The sequence below is a fragment of the Leucopleurus acutus genome, assembly GCF_964270905.1.
Source record: "Leucopleurus acutus genome assembly, chromosome: 8".
Lineage (NCBI taxonomy): Eukaryota > Metazoa > Chordata > Mammalia > Artiodactyla > Delphinidae > Leucopleurus > Leucopleurus acutus.
Window position 1 is genome coordinate 102,568,471 of NC_139151.1, and position 15,484 is coordinate 102,583,954.

The 15,484-nt window shown below is 50.7% G+C and overlaps 1 protein-coding gene across 3 annotated transcripts; it reads left to right on the forward strand.

Moving 5' to 3' along the window:
- The first annotated feature begins 1,720 nt into the window (after positions 1 to 1,720).
- On the forward strand, positions 1,721 to 15,199 carry DPF2 (double PHD fingers 2). Of its 3 annotated transcripts, none has more exons than XM_082844385.1 (12): positions 1,721 to 1,786; positions 2,620 to 2,702; positions 6,265 to 6,425; positions 6,801 to 6,908; positions 7,235 to 7,398; positions 8,246 to 8,338; positions 8,518 to 8,596; positions 10,163 to 10,300; positions 10,428 to 10,556; positions 10,708 to 10,820; positions 11,696 to 11,777; positions 13,808 to 15,199. In XM_082844385.1, exons 2-12 carry the CDS (start codon positions 2,644 to 2,646, stop codon positions 13,882 to 13,884), a joined length of 1,203 nt encoding a protein of 400 aa, XP_082700511.1. In that variant the 5' UTR covers positions 1,721 to 1,786; positions 2,620 to 2,643; the 3' UTR covers positions 13,885 to 15,199. The 3 variants fall into 3 exon arrangements, with proteins under 3 accessions (XP_082700511.1, XP_082700512.1, XP_082700510.1); XM_082844384.1 differs by having other exon boundaries at positions 1,760 to 1,786; positions 2,634 to 2,702; XM_082844386.1 differs by lacking the exon at positions 2,620 to 2,702.
- The last annotated feature ends 285 nt before the right edge of the window (positions 15,200 to 15,484 follow it).

The window sequence follows — 15,484 nt, forward strand, 5'->3', positions numbered from 1 at the left end:
AAGATCAAGGTGCCAACAGATTTGATTCTTGGTGGAAGTCCACTTCCTGGTTTGTAGACGTCTGCCTTCTTGCTGTGTCCTTACATGGCCTTTCCTCATGGAGAGAGATATTTCTGGATTCCTTTTCTAATTAGGGCACTAATCCCATCATGAGGGCCCCACCCTCAGACCTCCTCTAAATCTAATAACCTCCCAAAGACCCCACCTCCAAATACTATCACACTGGGGGTAGGGCTTTAATATATGCATTTGGGGGTCACAAACATTCAGGCTGTAATGCATACTTTTGACTCCTGCTTTGGAGTCACCTGTGATACCCACAATCATTTGGAGGTACAAGAGTGCACCAGGATTGTTGCTGGGTGTCCTTCCAAGCCGCTGATGCCTATTCTGCAAGTTTGTGCAAGGTAGGCAATGAAAATACCTCTCAACTCTCATCTGCCAAACATGATTTTAAGGCACAGTGATGGTAAGATGTGTCCTGATTCTGAAATATTAAAATGGGGGTGGGGTGGGGAATAGGTGCATCTTAGAATTGCTGAAATAAGATATATTACCAGGACCAAAGACCAAGCCCTGGAGGCTCTGACAGTTACAGGTGGAAGAGAGGCTGGAGAGAGCCAGCAAAAGAGGCTGAAGGTGAGCCTCTGTGATAGCATAGGATAGCCTCTTTGTGAAGGTGTGCCAGTGTGATAGGGGGACAGCCAGAAGAGTGCATGTCTCAGAGACCTGGAGAAGAGTTTGAAAAAGAAGGGAATGGTCAGTGGTGTCATGGGGGTTGATAGGCTGATAAGGACAGAGAGGAAATCTCTAAATCTGTTGAAATGGAGGTCGTGGTGTCTTTGTTAGAAGATGTTTCAATGAACTGGGGGAACAAAATCCCCATTAAACTGGGCAGAAAGAGACTTGGAAATAAGTCAACAGAGATATGGAGTATAAACAGAATATGTGTTTTTATAGGGTGAAAAGAGATGGGGTGACAATCAAAAGCAGAATGGGCTTAAGGAAGGGCTCTGATCTTTTTCAAAGTCGTATTTGTAGATGAATTTGCGTGATTCAATAGTGAAGGAGAAATGAATGGTACAGAAGATAGTTGCAGGAGGGAAGTTCTTCATGGAGGTTACGAGCTTGGGAGTAGGAAGCAAGGGAGAAGAGGCGGGCATCAATTAAGTTGGTGGCAGGAAGGTGGGGGAACTTCTGTCAGACCCCCAATATTCAGGTCAAAGATCTGCCAGGTTCTGGGAGTTAACTTCGCCCTCCCTAAAATGGGCACATGTTTGGCAGCCCAAGTGGACTGTTCACTCCTCTTACCTTCGAGTACCCACCAACCCCTGGCCTGTAAGTGAGGGTAAAGGGTTAACCATGAGGTTAAAGAAAGGTCGGCGAGGTAGCAGGACGCATGAACTCTATCTAGGCCACCTCTGGGCCTGCCAGTTCTCACCAACCTCTCACCTTCTCATTTTTGGACGGGCCCAGACCCTCTCTCTCTCCTCCCACTCCACCAGGTGGAAGAGGGAGAACTGGAGCCGGAGTCTCGGGACGCGCGCCCGTCTCCGTCGCGCCTGCGCATTCGTCCCTCGTCGCCATGGCCCAGGAGAACCTGCAAGTATCTCGTACTCCGTCGCTCGCTCTCGGGCGCGCGCGCCCGGGCGGCGCCTGCGCAGAAGGACGAGGAAACTGGCTCCCCGTGCGGCCCCAGCGCCTGCGCGCTGCGGGCTCCGGGCCTCTAGGCCTGAGGGAGAGGAGCCGGGAAGATGGCGGCTGTGGTGGAAAATGTAGTGAAGCTGTGAGTGGTCGTTTCGATCTCTCCTAGGCCGGGAGGTCTTGTAAGGGGCCTGGGAGCAGGGGGCGGTATGGGAAGGGACGAGGCGGAGAGAAGGACGTGCCCGGGAAGGCATTGTTGCGACTCCTAGTGGGGAGGGCAACAGGAGACTCCAGAGAAGACGTTGCGCTTCTTTGGAAACTTGTGGAGGCCCTGAGGGTGGCCCACAGGAGCCCCTAACGGGCAGCCTCCCTGTGGGGCTAAGCGGTCTGGGCGCTGCCTTCATGCTGAGGGTTTCCAGAGTATGGCGCCCTTGTTGCGTACGAGAGACGGTCCCGGGTTCGCTCCCGAGACGTCTCAGTCCGGGGGAGCCGGGCAGAGGGCGGACCCGGGAGTGGCCCGGCCGCCGACCCCTTCTCATCGGCTGCACGCAACCGGCCCTGGAGGAGCGGGCTCGGCAGCCCTGGCGCTGTTAAGCACTCTGGGCTGTTTTATTCTAAACAGCCCCGTGATGTTCCGGGTGGCGGAGGGGGCGGCGGGTGGTCCTTGAGTATCAGGTACCCGAGACCAAAAATATTCTTGGGAAGAATTTGTTGAGGAGCAGATACAGAGGGAAAGAACTTCAGGGAATAGGGCCTTTGCGCCGCCCAATCCCAGCCATCCAAAAGCGGGCATTGGACGGACGCGGTCCAGGCCGCCCTGCCGCCCAGAGGGGCATCTAGGCCGTCCGTCTTCGCTGTGCAGTACTCTTGGGCTAGGCAGATTTCGAGCAAGGTTAAAGTTAATGGTTGTTGGGTAAATGGAGAATGGCCTGTTAGCTGTGAGTTAAAGATGCCTTGGGACTTGATGTAACCCAGCCTCCTCCCTGCAGAAGAATCTGAATGAATTTTGCAATGGGTTCATGCCCCCCGTGGGCGAATACAGCAAGCTCCTTTGATGGGTAAGTTTGGCTGGCTGCAGAGGTAGGAAAATTGAGAGCTGTCTGGGTGTCTAGTTTTGGATTTTGACTGAATGACAAGGTAAAGGTTTGGGAACTCTTCTAAAGGACTCACAGCTTCTCATCTGTCTTTGTGGGGGGCTGAGCCCCACTCTTCCCAAGAGCCCTTTTTAAGGGTACATTTGCTTCTCTCCCTCCCCCTGCCTGGAGCCTTTTCTTTGAGAATGCTTTCCCACTTCCATTAAGCTAAGTGCCTTCTCCTTCTCCTCTTGTGGGTTGTTGTTGTTTTTTTTTAACTTGCTTTCAGCTCCATCCTGCTGCCTCTTTCAGCCACCCCTCCTCCCAACGCTATTATCTTTCTCTCTGATCTGCCCACTCCAGTTTCCCCAGCTCTCTCTTCAAGCTGACATTTCCATCAATTTAGGAATGATGCTGTTGATCCTTATATAGTTATCCTTCCTGACTCAGATGTTCTTTCTTTGTTTCCCTCCCTTTCTCTTTGTTGACTCCCCCTGTCCCATCGTAAGGGGAGGTTTGACACAGGTTTCATGCTTCTCGAAAAAGAATCTAAGCTTCTACTTTGGAAACCTTACTGTACTGGGGGAATGTCAGACTAGCCTAGGTTTAAGAGTTATACGTAGTGAGATTCTTTATGTTGGAAGACTTTCATCGGGGAAATAGGGGTAGCAACTCTTTTGTGTGATGTTAGAAATGAGGGTTTGGCCATTTAAGTAGAGCATGACTTATTTCTCTTTAAAGAACTGTAGAGATCGTGGTTCCTGAATACCAGTAATGAGAAACCAACTTTCTCCTCCTCAGTTCTAGCTGTAGAGAGCTGTGGACCACAGTTAATACAGTTCCCTACAGAACTTGCCCTTTAAGAAGGGACTTGCCGGCTTCCTGTACCATATTCTCATCCTGGAAAGAGGTGCTTTTCTGGCGCTTCTCTTGACCATGGTGTGTGCCTAGTCTTCTGACAGCTGAGGTTATACATCGAGGTCAGGACTACTAGCTCATCTTTTCTGACTTGCATCTTGTTCTGGGAGAAGAATTTCCCTGTTTATAAATTTTCTGTCCCTCCCAAACGTGGTGTCAGAATTGAAACGATCTTTAAGGGGTCTTACTAGGGCAACATAATGGTATAAAATAGCTGTGGTTGCTGACTGGTTTTGAAATCCTCTGAGTTAGGTAACGAGATCTGGAGAATGATGTTACCTTGAAATTTCTTGAAATAGGAGCCTTAGATTCTTAAGAGATCTCTCTCATTCTCTCTTGCTCTGTCCTCGTCAGATCCTCTCTTCCTCCAACTGGTGTTTCATTCTCAGCTGTCTTACTCACGAGACAGTTTGCCCCACCTTCCGAAATCCCACTTAACTCTCAAGAGCTCTGATAGAACATCTCTCATCCATCCCCCCCAGCTGTTTCCAGCTTCCTTGTTCTGACTTTGCAGCTCTCAGCCTGTCTAGCCCTTCCTTCCATTTGACTTACAGTGTCAGTGTCAATTCTCATCAGTGGAAACAAAGGAGCTGCTGCACTCAGCCTTGTTTATCCAGTTTTCCTCTGTTTAGTGAGGACATGGCTGCCTCCTAAAGGCGAGCAAATATGAACCTGTTCCCTTCGCTCTACTGTCCAATACAGGATTCATGCCTACCTCAAATTACAGTCATTACGGCGGTTGAATTAAGCCAGGCTGTCTTGTGGTGTCACAAGATGTGTGTGCAGTGCGTGTCTTTTTCAGCTGCTGGGAATGTGCTAAGCTGTGCCTAAGTGGTCTATTGTGGCTGCCCAGTGAAAGCCCCCCTCAGATTCCAGAGAAGGGTTTGTTGCTGTAGCTTGAGTTATGGACATAAACAACAGAAGACCTCGGTTCAGCTTCTTTTGCTAGGAGTCTCCCTCTTGTAGAATATGTCAGAGCTTATCTAGTTCAGCCTCCCCAGTCAATAGCATAGGAACCTGAGGTCCATGTAGGTTGATTAAATGTCCACATTTATGTGGTGACTTGCAGCCAAGCCAGGACTTTTTACTCCTTAGTCAAGATGCTTCAGACACCATCGTGGGTACTGAGGATATTGTGGGAAAGAAATCATCTCTGCCCTCATTTTGTTTATTTTGAGATTGATTGGATATATAAATGTGAATATAGTTAAAGTTCCCATACTAAAGTACTTGTTAAACCCTGAAGCATGAGAACAAGATTGGTTCTATATACATGCTTCTTAATTTATTTACTTTTATTTTTGGCTGCATTGGATCTTCGTTGCTGTGCGTGGGCTTTCTCTAGTTGTGGTGAGCTGGGGCTACTCTTTGTTGCAGTGTGCGGGCTTCTCATTGCGGTGGCTTCTCTTGTTGCAGAGCACGGGCTCTAGGTGCACGGGCTTCAGTAGTTGTGGCTCGCGGGCTCTAGAGCGCAGGCTTAGTAGTTGTGGCGCACAGGCTTAGTTGCTCTGTGGCATGTGGGATCTTCCCGGACCAGGGATCAAACCCGTGTCCCCTGCATTGGCCGGTGGATTCTTAACCACTGCACCACCAGGGAAGCCCATACATGCTTCTTAGAACCAGATAACTCCTGGCACTGTGCAGTTTTGCAGCTTTTTAAAGCACTTTAAAAAATCAGATTTCAAATTGAATCTTTTGAGTCCAAGAAGTTTCTTTCCTAAAAAATTTGATGGTGTGAAAATGGAGAATGGAGAATGTCCTAGGATAGGCCTTTGAGCAAACAGGTTTTGTATCAGTGTAATGGTACTCAGTAGAAAGTAGGCTTCGAGAGTGTCCAAGTATTTTCTGATGTTTTCCATTTATTGTAAAATTAGTATATAGAATTAGTTGGCTAAACACCTAGTTTAAAGTTCAGAAGAATAAAATGGCACATAGGAGAAAGTCCCCTAGTCACCTGGTTTTTCTCCTTGGAGGCCTACAGTTTCTTTTCCACCAATTGGCTACATAAATGGTGGCATCCTATAACACTGCTCAGCCCTGTACCTTTTTTTTTCTAGTTGTCTTGGAGATTGTTTAATGTTAGTACACGAAGAGTTTCCTTTTTTTTTTTTATGGCTAAGTAGAATTTCATTGTATAGATAGAGTTAGTATAGAGTTTGCTAAATATAGTTTCATAAGTCTCCCAGACCTTTTTGAATTCTTTTCTCATTTGTAAAAAGGAGCTAACCTCTGCTTCTCAGAATCCTGAGGGTTAAGAGAAATAGCATCTTGGCTAGCACAGGGTTATACTCTTGAGAGGCACAGAATGAACATTATTTTCTTCCCCTCTTTGTGGGTTAGACTAAGGTCCGATTAGACACATGATGAAATCCTGTGTTCCTGACGGTAATTTATTTGTAAAGTACCTTTCCTCATAATGACTTAGTGAAGGGGCTTGGTGTCCCGTGAGGCAGAAATGTTAGCAAATGAAAGCAGAGTGACACCCTCCAAGTCCCTTGAGCCTTCTAGAGAAGCAGATGGCAAGTGAAAGGGATAGCTCAGCACCAGCCCCACACACGCACGCACGCACGCACGCACACACGCACGCACGCACACACACACACACCCCTGATCTTTGTCTTTCCTGCAGCCTTGGGGAGCAGTATTACAAAGATGCAATGGAGCAGTGCCACAATTACAACGCCCGCCTCTGTGCTGAGCGCAGCGTGCGCCTGCCTTTCTTGGACTCACAGACCGGAGTAGCACAGAGCAACTGCTATATCTGGATGGAAAAGCGACACCGGGGTCCAGGTGAGGGTCCGCTCAGGAGCACGAGGAGGAATAAGCACCCTCATCTCGGGTGGTGAGCAGCTGAAGGGTTTTCCTTACTGCTTTCCACCGTGGGTGACTATAGTCTCCCCGTATTAGAAGCCCAGGGAGGATGGAGCGCCTTTGCTTTCTGCAGGCTGCACTGCTGGAGCTCTTGTGGGGCTCCTGGAGAGCTATGTGTTAGCCAAGGCCTCTGAGCTTACATCTGTTTTTCTTATCCGCACCCCGTCCCCAGGCCCTCACTGTCCATACTCCTCCCTTGCTCTAGAACTCAGTCAGGGCCTACTCATGCAGAAAGTGTTCGGTATTGTTTTCTAGGGTTAGGTCTTGACTTCTCTCTCTTTTTCCCTTCCACAGGATTGGCCTCTGGGCAGCTGTACTCCTACCCTGCCCGGCGCTGGCGGAAAAAGCGACGAGCCCACCCTCCTGAGGATCCAAGACTTTCTTTCCCAACTATTAAACCAGGTAAAGCACACTCCTCCCTGAGCAGGGGCGTAGCCTGCTGTGTAGTAGGAGGCCTGCCCATCACCTGTTACGTACCAGGCCCAATGCTAGATCCTAAAGATGCTAAAATGAATGAGATGTGATTCCTTCTGTAAAGAACTCAGTCGAATAGAAGAGACAGGTAAACAGATAAGTTATGGTGCCAAGTGAACCACGGTGTCTTGGTTCCTGGGCAGCCAGAGACCAGAAGACAGTGACTGGCTAGTGGCTGATCTAGCACTGTAAACACCCGGAGAGGTCTGCTTTCAGCCCTTCTGAGCCTCGCCTCCTCCTGGCCTTGCCTGCAGACACAGACCAGACCCTGAAGAAGGAGGGGCTGATCTCTCAGGACGGCAGTAGTTTAGAGGCTCTGTTGCGCACCGACCCGCTGGAGAAGCGAGGCGCCCCGGATCCCCGAGTTGATGATGACAGCCTGGGCGAGTTTCCTGTGACGAACAGTCGAGCACGGAAGGTACAAGATTAACACTGTGGTTAAGGGAACTTTGATGGAAATCAGTCTCCTCTTCATCAGAGGCCACCCAGTAATCAGAATAGAAGTAGAAGCTGTGGGGCTGGAGGCAGCCACCTGGACTTCTGTTCCTGCTCCATTCCGTAATGAGAACTTCATTGTTACCTTCCAGTCTTTCCTGCTCCTTTCCTTCTAACTACAGACTCCCGTTCATCTTCTGTTGCCACCAAAGTTTTTTGGTGCCTGGGGTTACATGGGTGATGCAGACCTGGTCTCTGCCAACAAGGAAGATAAAACTGTACATAAAAATAATAAGAGCTAAAAATATGCCAGGCACTGTGCTAAGTGCTTTTCCATCATCTTCTCCAGTCTCTACAACCTTATGAAATAGGTATTGTTGCCCATTTCACATATAGGGAGGCTGCAGCAGATCAGTGGGGAAAAAAAAAAACTTCCCACCAGGCCACCCAAGTAAGCAGGAAGGCTCTGATTTAAATCTGGGAAGTGAGGTGTCGGAAGGGAACCACCACTAACACACACCTAAGGTGGCAGGTCAGAGACAGGAGAGGCCACAGCTACTTGGGGTATCAGGGAAAGTTTTATGAAAACATGGGGTTTGATTTAGCCACTTGGAGATGATGGGAAAGGCATTCCAGGCTAGGGGAGCAACATGAAGAGAGGCGCAGAGGAAGGAGAGCCCAAAGCACTGAAAGAACAGCAGTGAGGAGTGAGGCTGGAGCGGAGGGGCCAGGTCACAGAGGAGGTTCTGGGCGGCCTCGGCCAGTCCCATCATGGGGGAGCTTTTGGATGTTCCTTATTTCTGCCCATCCTAATCTTCCTGTCCACTCAGCGGATCCTAGAACCGGATGACTTCCTGGATGACCTCGATGATGAGGACTATGAAGAAGACACTCCCAAGCGTCGGGGCAAGGGGAAGTCCAAGGTGAGGGGCCAAGTGCTGCCTGCAGCCTGGGGGCTCAGGTAACCTGCAGAGTCCCACTGTTTTATTGCTCGTTGTTGCCATTTTCCCTCTTGAGTGAGATGAGCAGCCAGCTTCCGGGAGAGTCTAACTCCTCAGGCCTAGACACCTTATTAAGGGCTTTTTTTTGCTCTTCTTCACAGGGTAAAGGTGTGGGCAGTGCCCGTAAGAAGCTGGACGCTTCCATCCTGGAGGATCGAGATAAACCCTATGCCTGTGACAGTGAGTGCCTCACGAGTGGGTGGGTAGTCCTTGCCTTGGACCCAGCTCCTCAGGAGATGAGAGGAGGGGAGGTTGTGTCCTTGTTCAAAGTGGTAAAACAAGCCTGGACTCTTGTCCTGCCTGCTGCCTGGTTCCCTCTGAGATCCCTGAGAGGCCTGGCCTCCGCTACACGGTGGGTGAGCCCTGCATGCTCTGGGGGAGATTGCCCTCCTCGGGGTGGGGGTACCCGTGAGGGGCACACACAGCAGGCAGGGTTGGCCTCAAGTAGGTGGCATCCAGGTCTGCTGGCCCCAGTCAAGTCAGGGCCCCAGGAGTCCCACACTGACTTTTTCAATGTCTGTGCTCTCTCCCCCTTTTCTCTCTCTTGCCCACTTCTGTCCCTCCACCCTGGGAGCACCATCACCGCTGGGGTTTCTCTCTCGTTTGCTCCGCTTTCCTGCTGCTGCCGCACCTGTCTCAAGTGTATCAAGGCCTTCTTCTCATGACTTTTCTTTCTGTCTTTCAGATAGTTTCAAACAAAAGCATACCTCGAAAGCGCCCCAGAGAGGTAGCTCTCTCAACTTTTCAGACTTTTGGTTTTCCTATCCCTTTTTCCCTCCTCCCTTGTTCCTGCCTTATCATCTGTGATGCTAGTTGTAAAGGCTCTGGAATGGCATGGGGACAGGAGCAATGGGCCTTCTATGTGCTCCGCTCCTCACGGTCCTGGAAGCTGCCTTTACCACTGCTTGTCTCCCACAAAGTTGCTCCTAGGGCTGCTCGGGCCCACTGCATGGGGTGGCTTCAGAAGCATTATAAGGAACCCGTTACAAACAGATCCCTCTGCTCCCCCCTCCCCAGAACAGACACATAGTGGTCCGCTAACGTTCCCCACCATCCCGCCACCCCCTCCTCCCATCCCTTCCCTGTTCCTTTCCTGCTGCCCCCTGCTCTTCTTGGTATCACTGCTCAAAACTGCGAGATGCCTCGTGGGGATCTGCTTTTCTTGCTGGTTGGGGGGTGGGGGGTCGGGCAGGGCACTGATGTGGGAGTGTGTTTGAGTTTCTTTGGGAGACAGCTACCCCAGCAGACTCAGTTGGTAGGTTATCCCCAAGAGATCCACCCCCTAGCTCCTTTATTTGGGCAGAGATGGGCTATGTCATATATGGAGTAGCGTAAGCCTCCTTCATTTACTGAGAGGTAAAAAAGTTTGGAGTCTCTGCTACCTTTCCTCCTTCCTGCCATATTGCAAGACTATAGAAATTTCCTCTCCCTCCTGACCTGGAGCTCGCCAGACTATTCCCAGGGCAGGCGGTGATGGGGCAAGGGCTCAGCCTCCCAGACAGCCTACGTGGAGGAGTAGAGGTGGCCGTGGGCTGGAGTTTAGTAGGGAGAAGAGCCATGGAAGCTGGAGAGCCCCAGGCCTGATGTTCCTGGCCACGGGGAGGCGGCTGTCACTAAAGGCCTGTCCCTGAGCAGAGCTGATGGGGGTGATTACCTCTGCCTCAGGTGGAGCCCACAGCTTAGAGGGGCAGGGATGTGGCACTCTGGGATCCTGACACCTTTCTCTGCAATCTTCTCTGCGCTTAGTTTGTGGAAAACGTTACAAGAACCGACCAGGCCTCAGTTACCACTATGCCCACTCCCACCTGGCTGAGGAGGAGGGCGAGGACAAGGAAGACTCGCAGCCACCCACCCCGGTCTCCCAGAGGTCCGAGGAGCAGAAATGTAAGCCGCTGTCAGAGGCGGGGCAAACAGGCGTTGGCCTGGTTATGAAAAGCCCTCCCTGCAGGGATGTTGAGAGACCCAGAGGCCCACATGGGTATCATGAAAGTTCTTCCCTTTCTCCCTGTAGCCAAGAAGGGTCCCGATGGATTGGCCCTGCCCAACAACTACTGTGACTTCTGCCTGGGGGACTCCAAGATCAACAAGAAGACAGGACAGCCCGAGGAGCTGGTGTCCTGTTCTGACTGTGGCCGCTCAGGTACCTCCAACCCAGGGCCAGGGCAGCCCTAGCCGGCACCCAGTCCCCGAGGGGCTCGTGGCTTGCCAGCATCCAGCGGCTGTCACAGTCACCCAGGTCACCTCGCTTCTCCCCGACCTCCGGCTGCCTGTTTCACTCGCTCCCCCCACAGGGCATCCGTCCTGCCTCCAGTTCACCCCCGTGATGATGGCAGCCGTGAAGACCTACCGCTGGCAGTGCATCGAGTGCAAGTGCTGCAACATCTGTGGCACCTCCGAGAACGATGTGCGTGTGTCGTCCCGTCCCGTCCCACCCCCGCCCCCAGCACGCTTCTGCTCAGCTTCTACTGTACTTTCCACCCGTGGGAACTTTGATTTGTTGGGCAGGTGGTCACTGAGTACCGACTTGGTGTCAGATACTGTTTTAGGCAATAAGCACGCTAAAGGCAAACAAGGTCCCTGCTTTCATGGGGTTTACGTTCTTGCGGGAACAAGCAATAAGCAAGGAAGTGGGTGATGTTTTTATGCTCTTCCATGAAGAAAGTGAAAGCAGTAATGTGGCAGAGAGTAACTGGATAACTGATTCAGATAGAGACGCCTTTTCCAAGGAGGTGGTGTTGGTGTTGAGGTTTGGGTGATACAAAGGAAACAGTCCAAGATTTGGGGAGAGAGTATTCCCAGGAAAGAGTAGCCAGCAAAAAGGCCTAAAGGTGGACACACTGGGTGGATTGAGGCCCCTGTGGCCGGCTGGAGCCCTCCTGCAGTGGGAGAGCACGTAAAAGATGAGGCTGGAAGGCAGGTGCCATCAGCCCCGAGAGTCTAATCAGGAGTGATGTGGTTTGTCTTACGTCTTAAAAAGGTAACTCTGGCTGCTCTGTGGAGGACAGATTGGGAGGGAACAATGTGGAGGCCATGAGATCCGTTAGGCGGCTGGTGGCGTCCAGGTGGGATGACAGTAGTGACTCTGTCTGGGTGGAAGTGGACAGCAGTGATTTTCTGTCCAGAGGGTCCCATGTCTGTTCTTACTGCCATCTATCCTGCCCCTCCTGGAATTAGCAGTCGTGTCTGCAGAAGCCCTCCTTCCTACCTGTCCTCAGCAGCCCAACTGAGGCCCATTAGTCATTCACCTCCCCCCTTCCTCTTCCATCTTGCCTTCCCTAGGACCAGCTGCTCTTCTGTGATGACTGCGATCGTGGCTACCACATGTATTGTCTCACCCCGTCTATGTCTGAGCCTCCTGAAGGTAGGTTTCCCTGATCTCTTACTCAGAGCAAGTATTTTATTAGTAACTTGGAAAATCGCCTGTACGGTTAAGTGAGTTCTCGTATCAGTGATACATTCTTTCAGATTAGGGAGTAGGCACATTGCCTTCACTCAGTTCAGAGTGCTTTCCTAGCATTGCAACTTTGAGGCTTTAATGTTTGTACATTATCACCAGATAACATTTACAAACACAGAAAATCGACAGCCTGAGAGAAAACAGATGCTGAGCAGAGAATAATTACCAGAAGGAGAGATTTGTTTTCCTCCAACAAGTCTAAGAAACTCAGTTCTTAGTTTGTCTGACGCGAGACTAGTTTTAGCACTCCATTCTCGACAGATGTGAGCGTTTGTTTCTGCCAGTGTGGGGGAGGGAGTTGAACCTGGAGCCTGAGTGGGTCACTCTGGCCCTCCAGCAGTGCTTAACGATGCTTCAGGTTTATGGAAGGTCTTCGACAAAACCAGTGGTGACACCAAAAAGTGGCTGCCTTGCCGCAAGTCCTCTTCCAGCCAGGTGTCTGTGCCGAAGCCCCTCCTTTATAGAAATTCAGAAGCTTACTCAGGAGGACACAAATGCCTAGTAGCTGTTACTGTGACAAAGGATGTGGGCCAGCATTACAGGCAAGAGAAGGTAGCTCACTGTCATGTGGGCTGACTTGTAGTGTAGGTCGGACGGCTGTCACCCCCTAGAGAAGAAGGCCACTAACAAAGTCTGAGGGTCCTGCCGCAGCTGCAGGGGAGCACTCGGCTTTTTCATCTGTCATCCCGCGTTTATGAGTTTCATCTGTCATGCCATGTTTGAGGAGAAGTAGTGTGCTTTTGGGGTTTTTAACCATAAAATACCAGTTCACAGGCACAATTCTACATTAACTGTAGAAAGGCTTTCCTAATCACGTGCTGTCAGACACTGAGGTAGTGGAGAGTTGCAGGCAGCTCGCGGGGGGGCCCCGTAGAGCCATCAGATGGTCTAGGCTCTAGGTCAGGGGTTTGCAAACTGTGACCCTCTGGCCAAACATAGCTGCAGCTAGTATATATAGCTCACAAGCTAAAAATTACTTTTACGTTTTTAAAGAGAGTTTTTTTTTTTAAAAAAGATATGGCTGAGACTGTATGCGGCTCACAAAGCCTCAAGTAGTTAGCGCTCTCCGGCTACTTACAGGAAAGCTCATCAACTGCTGCGTGTTTACCTTTGGGTCAGAAAGGATCTTACCTTTTCGAGAGTCACATATCTCTGAAGAGCTGATAAAAGCTGTGGATTCTTTCCCCCAGAATAATGTTCGAATACACATATGTACAATTATGCTTATTAACTTCAAGGTATAAAGGGCTAATTTTCTTTCTCAAAAAAAGCATAGAAGAATCCAACCATAGCAAATATTAATAAACAAGGTATGAGCTAGTTATTTTTCTCATAAGGGACATTATTTCCTGTTTTTCTATGAAACCAGACTTGGGTCACAACAAGTTGGGTCATCAGAGTTGGCCCCCTTTCCTCTGATTGGGTCCTCAGCCTCTCTCAGGCACCTAGTGACGGTGGGGAGCCCTTCTCGTCTTTCCGTGGTCTTCACAGAAAGCTGTCTTCTGTGGAATCAATATTGGTTTCTCTAGAGCCTCTATTCATGATCTTTATTCTAACCTTTGGGGCCATGAGAATGAAGTGTGGTTCTTCTGTAATCACAAGTTTACAGCTTTTTAAAGCTTTAAAAAAGTTATATCTACCCAGGTCCTCTTTAGTGATTCTGATTTAATAGGCCAAGAGGGCCTGGGCATCTATATTCTGAAATAGGCCTCTAGGCGATTATTTCTTATATCTCCATTGAGAATTATTTTTCATGATATTTGAAGACCTAGAGTTCCTCCCTGCTCAGGATAACTGTGAAACTTTGCTACTGCAGAACATCTCCCATCCTGCCTGTAGCCAGTCCTGCTACTGGAGGTGAGGTATGGGGAGCAGAAGAACAGCAGATGAGGATTGTGCGGGGCCCCTCCTAACCCCGTTATGCTTCTCTGCAGGAAGTTGGAGCTGCCACTTGTGTCTGGACCTGCTGAAGGAGAAAGCTTCCATCTACCAGAATCAGAACTCCTCTTGATGTGGCCACCCCCGATCCCCCATACATCTAGGGCTGTTTCTCTCCTGTGTTTCATACCCACCTTCCCTTCCTAATCTCTTTCACAAGTCCAGAGAACCTCGGGGAGGTCGTGCCAACCTGCCTTTGGCAGCAGCAAGCTGAGGTGGCAGCTCTGACCGCCTCTGGCCCCAGGCCCTCAGGGAGAACGGAGCATCACACTGCCCCAAGGCATACCTGTGGGCCCAGCTTCTCACTGTTCTCCATGAAGTGCATTCACTCTGTCTGCCTTGGGCCGCGGCCCTGGTATTCACAGCGTTCAAACCGTGTCCTCCGAGAAAGAGTGGGAGAGCAGCTCACTTCTCTCAGCTCTGCCTCCACTCTGGTCCCCAGGGTTTTCCCTTCCCCTGGAGGTGAGCCAGGCTGGGGCCTCTGCCAGAGCAGCTGGGAGTGAGAACTGAGCAAGCTTGCAAGAAGCTTCCGGTGCCCTCTGTGCTGCTTAGCCTCACAGCCTCCTTCCCCCAGAGTGGCTCTCTGCGGCTCTCTGTTCCTGCTACCCAGGATCCTTTGCCTGAGCCAGGATGCTCTTGGTCACCCTCCTGGCTCTATCCCATTCCCACCACTCCACCCCAGGGGGAGGAGCAGCTTCACCTGATTGTTCCTTGTGCTTGCCTGGCTCACTGTCACAGGCCCTGGTCTCTAGTGACTGAAGCATTCCCCACCCTTGTTATTTCCTGTCTTCTGCCTCCCCTCCTCATTCCCTTTGGTTTTGTGGGGAGAGGGGAAGCATTAGGGGGCCAGGCCAGCAGCTTGGGGGCCACAGGGAGATGTTGGACAATGTGCCTGTTTTTTAACTCGATGAAAAAGCCTACCTCCGAAATCCCCTTTTAGTTCTTCCTGGACCTGGGCATTCAGCTCCTGCCCTTAACTGAATTGGGAGCCTCTGCCTCCTGCTCTGTGTATCCTGGCTCCTGGGTGGTGGGGACGCCACATAGACATCCCTTTCTTCCCTGGCACACTCGCTAGCAGCTGGTAAGGTCTTCGCACCCTGATTCTTCAGTTTTCTGCCTGGTGACACATTAAGTAGTGGGGCGGGGACAGTCCATGCCAGGACACCCTGGAGTGTCCTTCCCCTTGGCTGTGGGAAGGCCCTAATTCACTGTCACTTTGGAGTTGAGGTGTATTTTTTTTTTTCTTTCTTTAGTTCCTGTATACTAAGCATTAGTACAAATAAACATTTTTACACAGAGCCCTCTGCTGGATTGTTTATCTCCAAACTCCCTTTCCTGGTTAAGGCCACTTCATCCTAAATCTTTCTTCCTTAGGACAGTGGCTTTTTTTTTTTGTTTCGCGGTACGCGGGCCTCTCACTGCTGTGGCCTCTCCCGTTGCGGAGTACAAGCTCCAGACGCGCAGGCCCAGCAGCCATGGCTCACGGGCCCAGCCGCTCCGCGGCATGTGGGATCTTCCCGGACCAGGGCACGAACCCGCGTCCCCTGCATCGGCAGGCGGACTCTCAACCACTGCGCCACCAGGGAAGCCCAGGACAGTGGCTTTTAAATGTTTTGAAGCATAGCTTTTACCCCCAATTAAAATTTTTGCTTAAGCTCAGTAGATTAAGTTGA

What these genes read in the sequence shown, in the direction of transcription:
- DPF2 (XM_082844385.1), top strand. Translation starts at nt 2,644, where the DNA reads ATGAATTTTGCAATGGGTTCATGCCCCCCGTGGGCGAATACAGCAAGC. An exon ending in CGAACAGTCGAGCACGGAAG is followed by an intron (nt 7,399 to 8,245) that starts GTACAAGATTAA and finishes CTGTCCACTCAG; the next exon opens with CGGATCCTAGAACCGGATGA. An exon ending in TAAACCCTATGCCTGTGACA is followed by an intron (nt 8,597 to 10,162) that starts GTGAGTGCCTCA and finishes CTCTGCGCTTAG; the next exon opens with TTTGTGGAAAACGTTACAAG.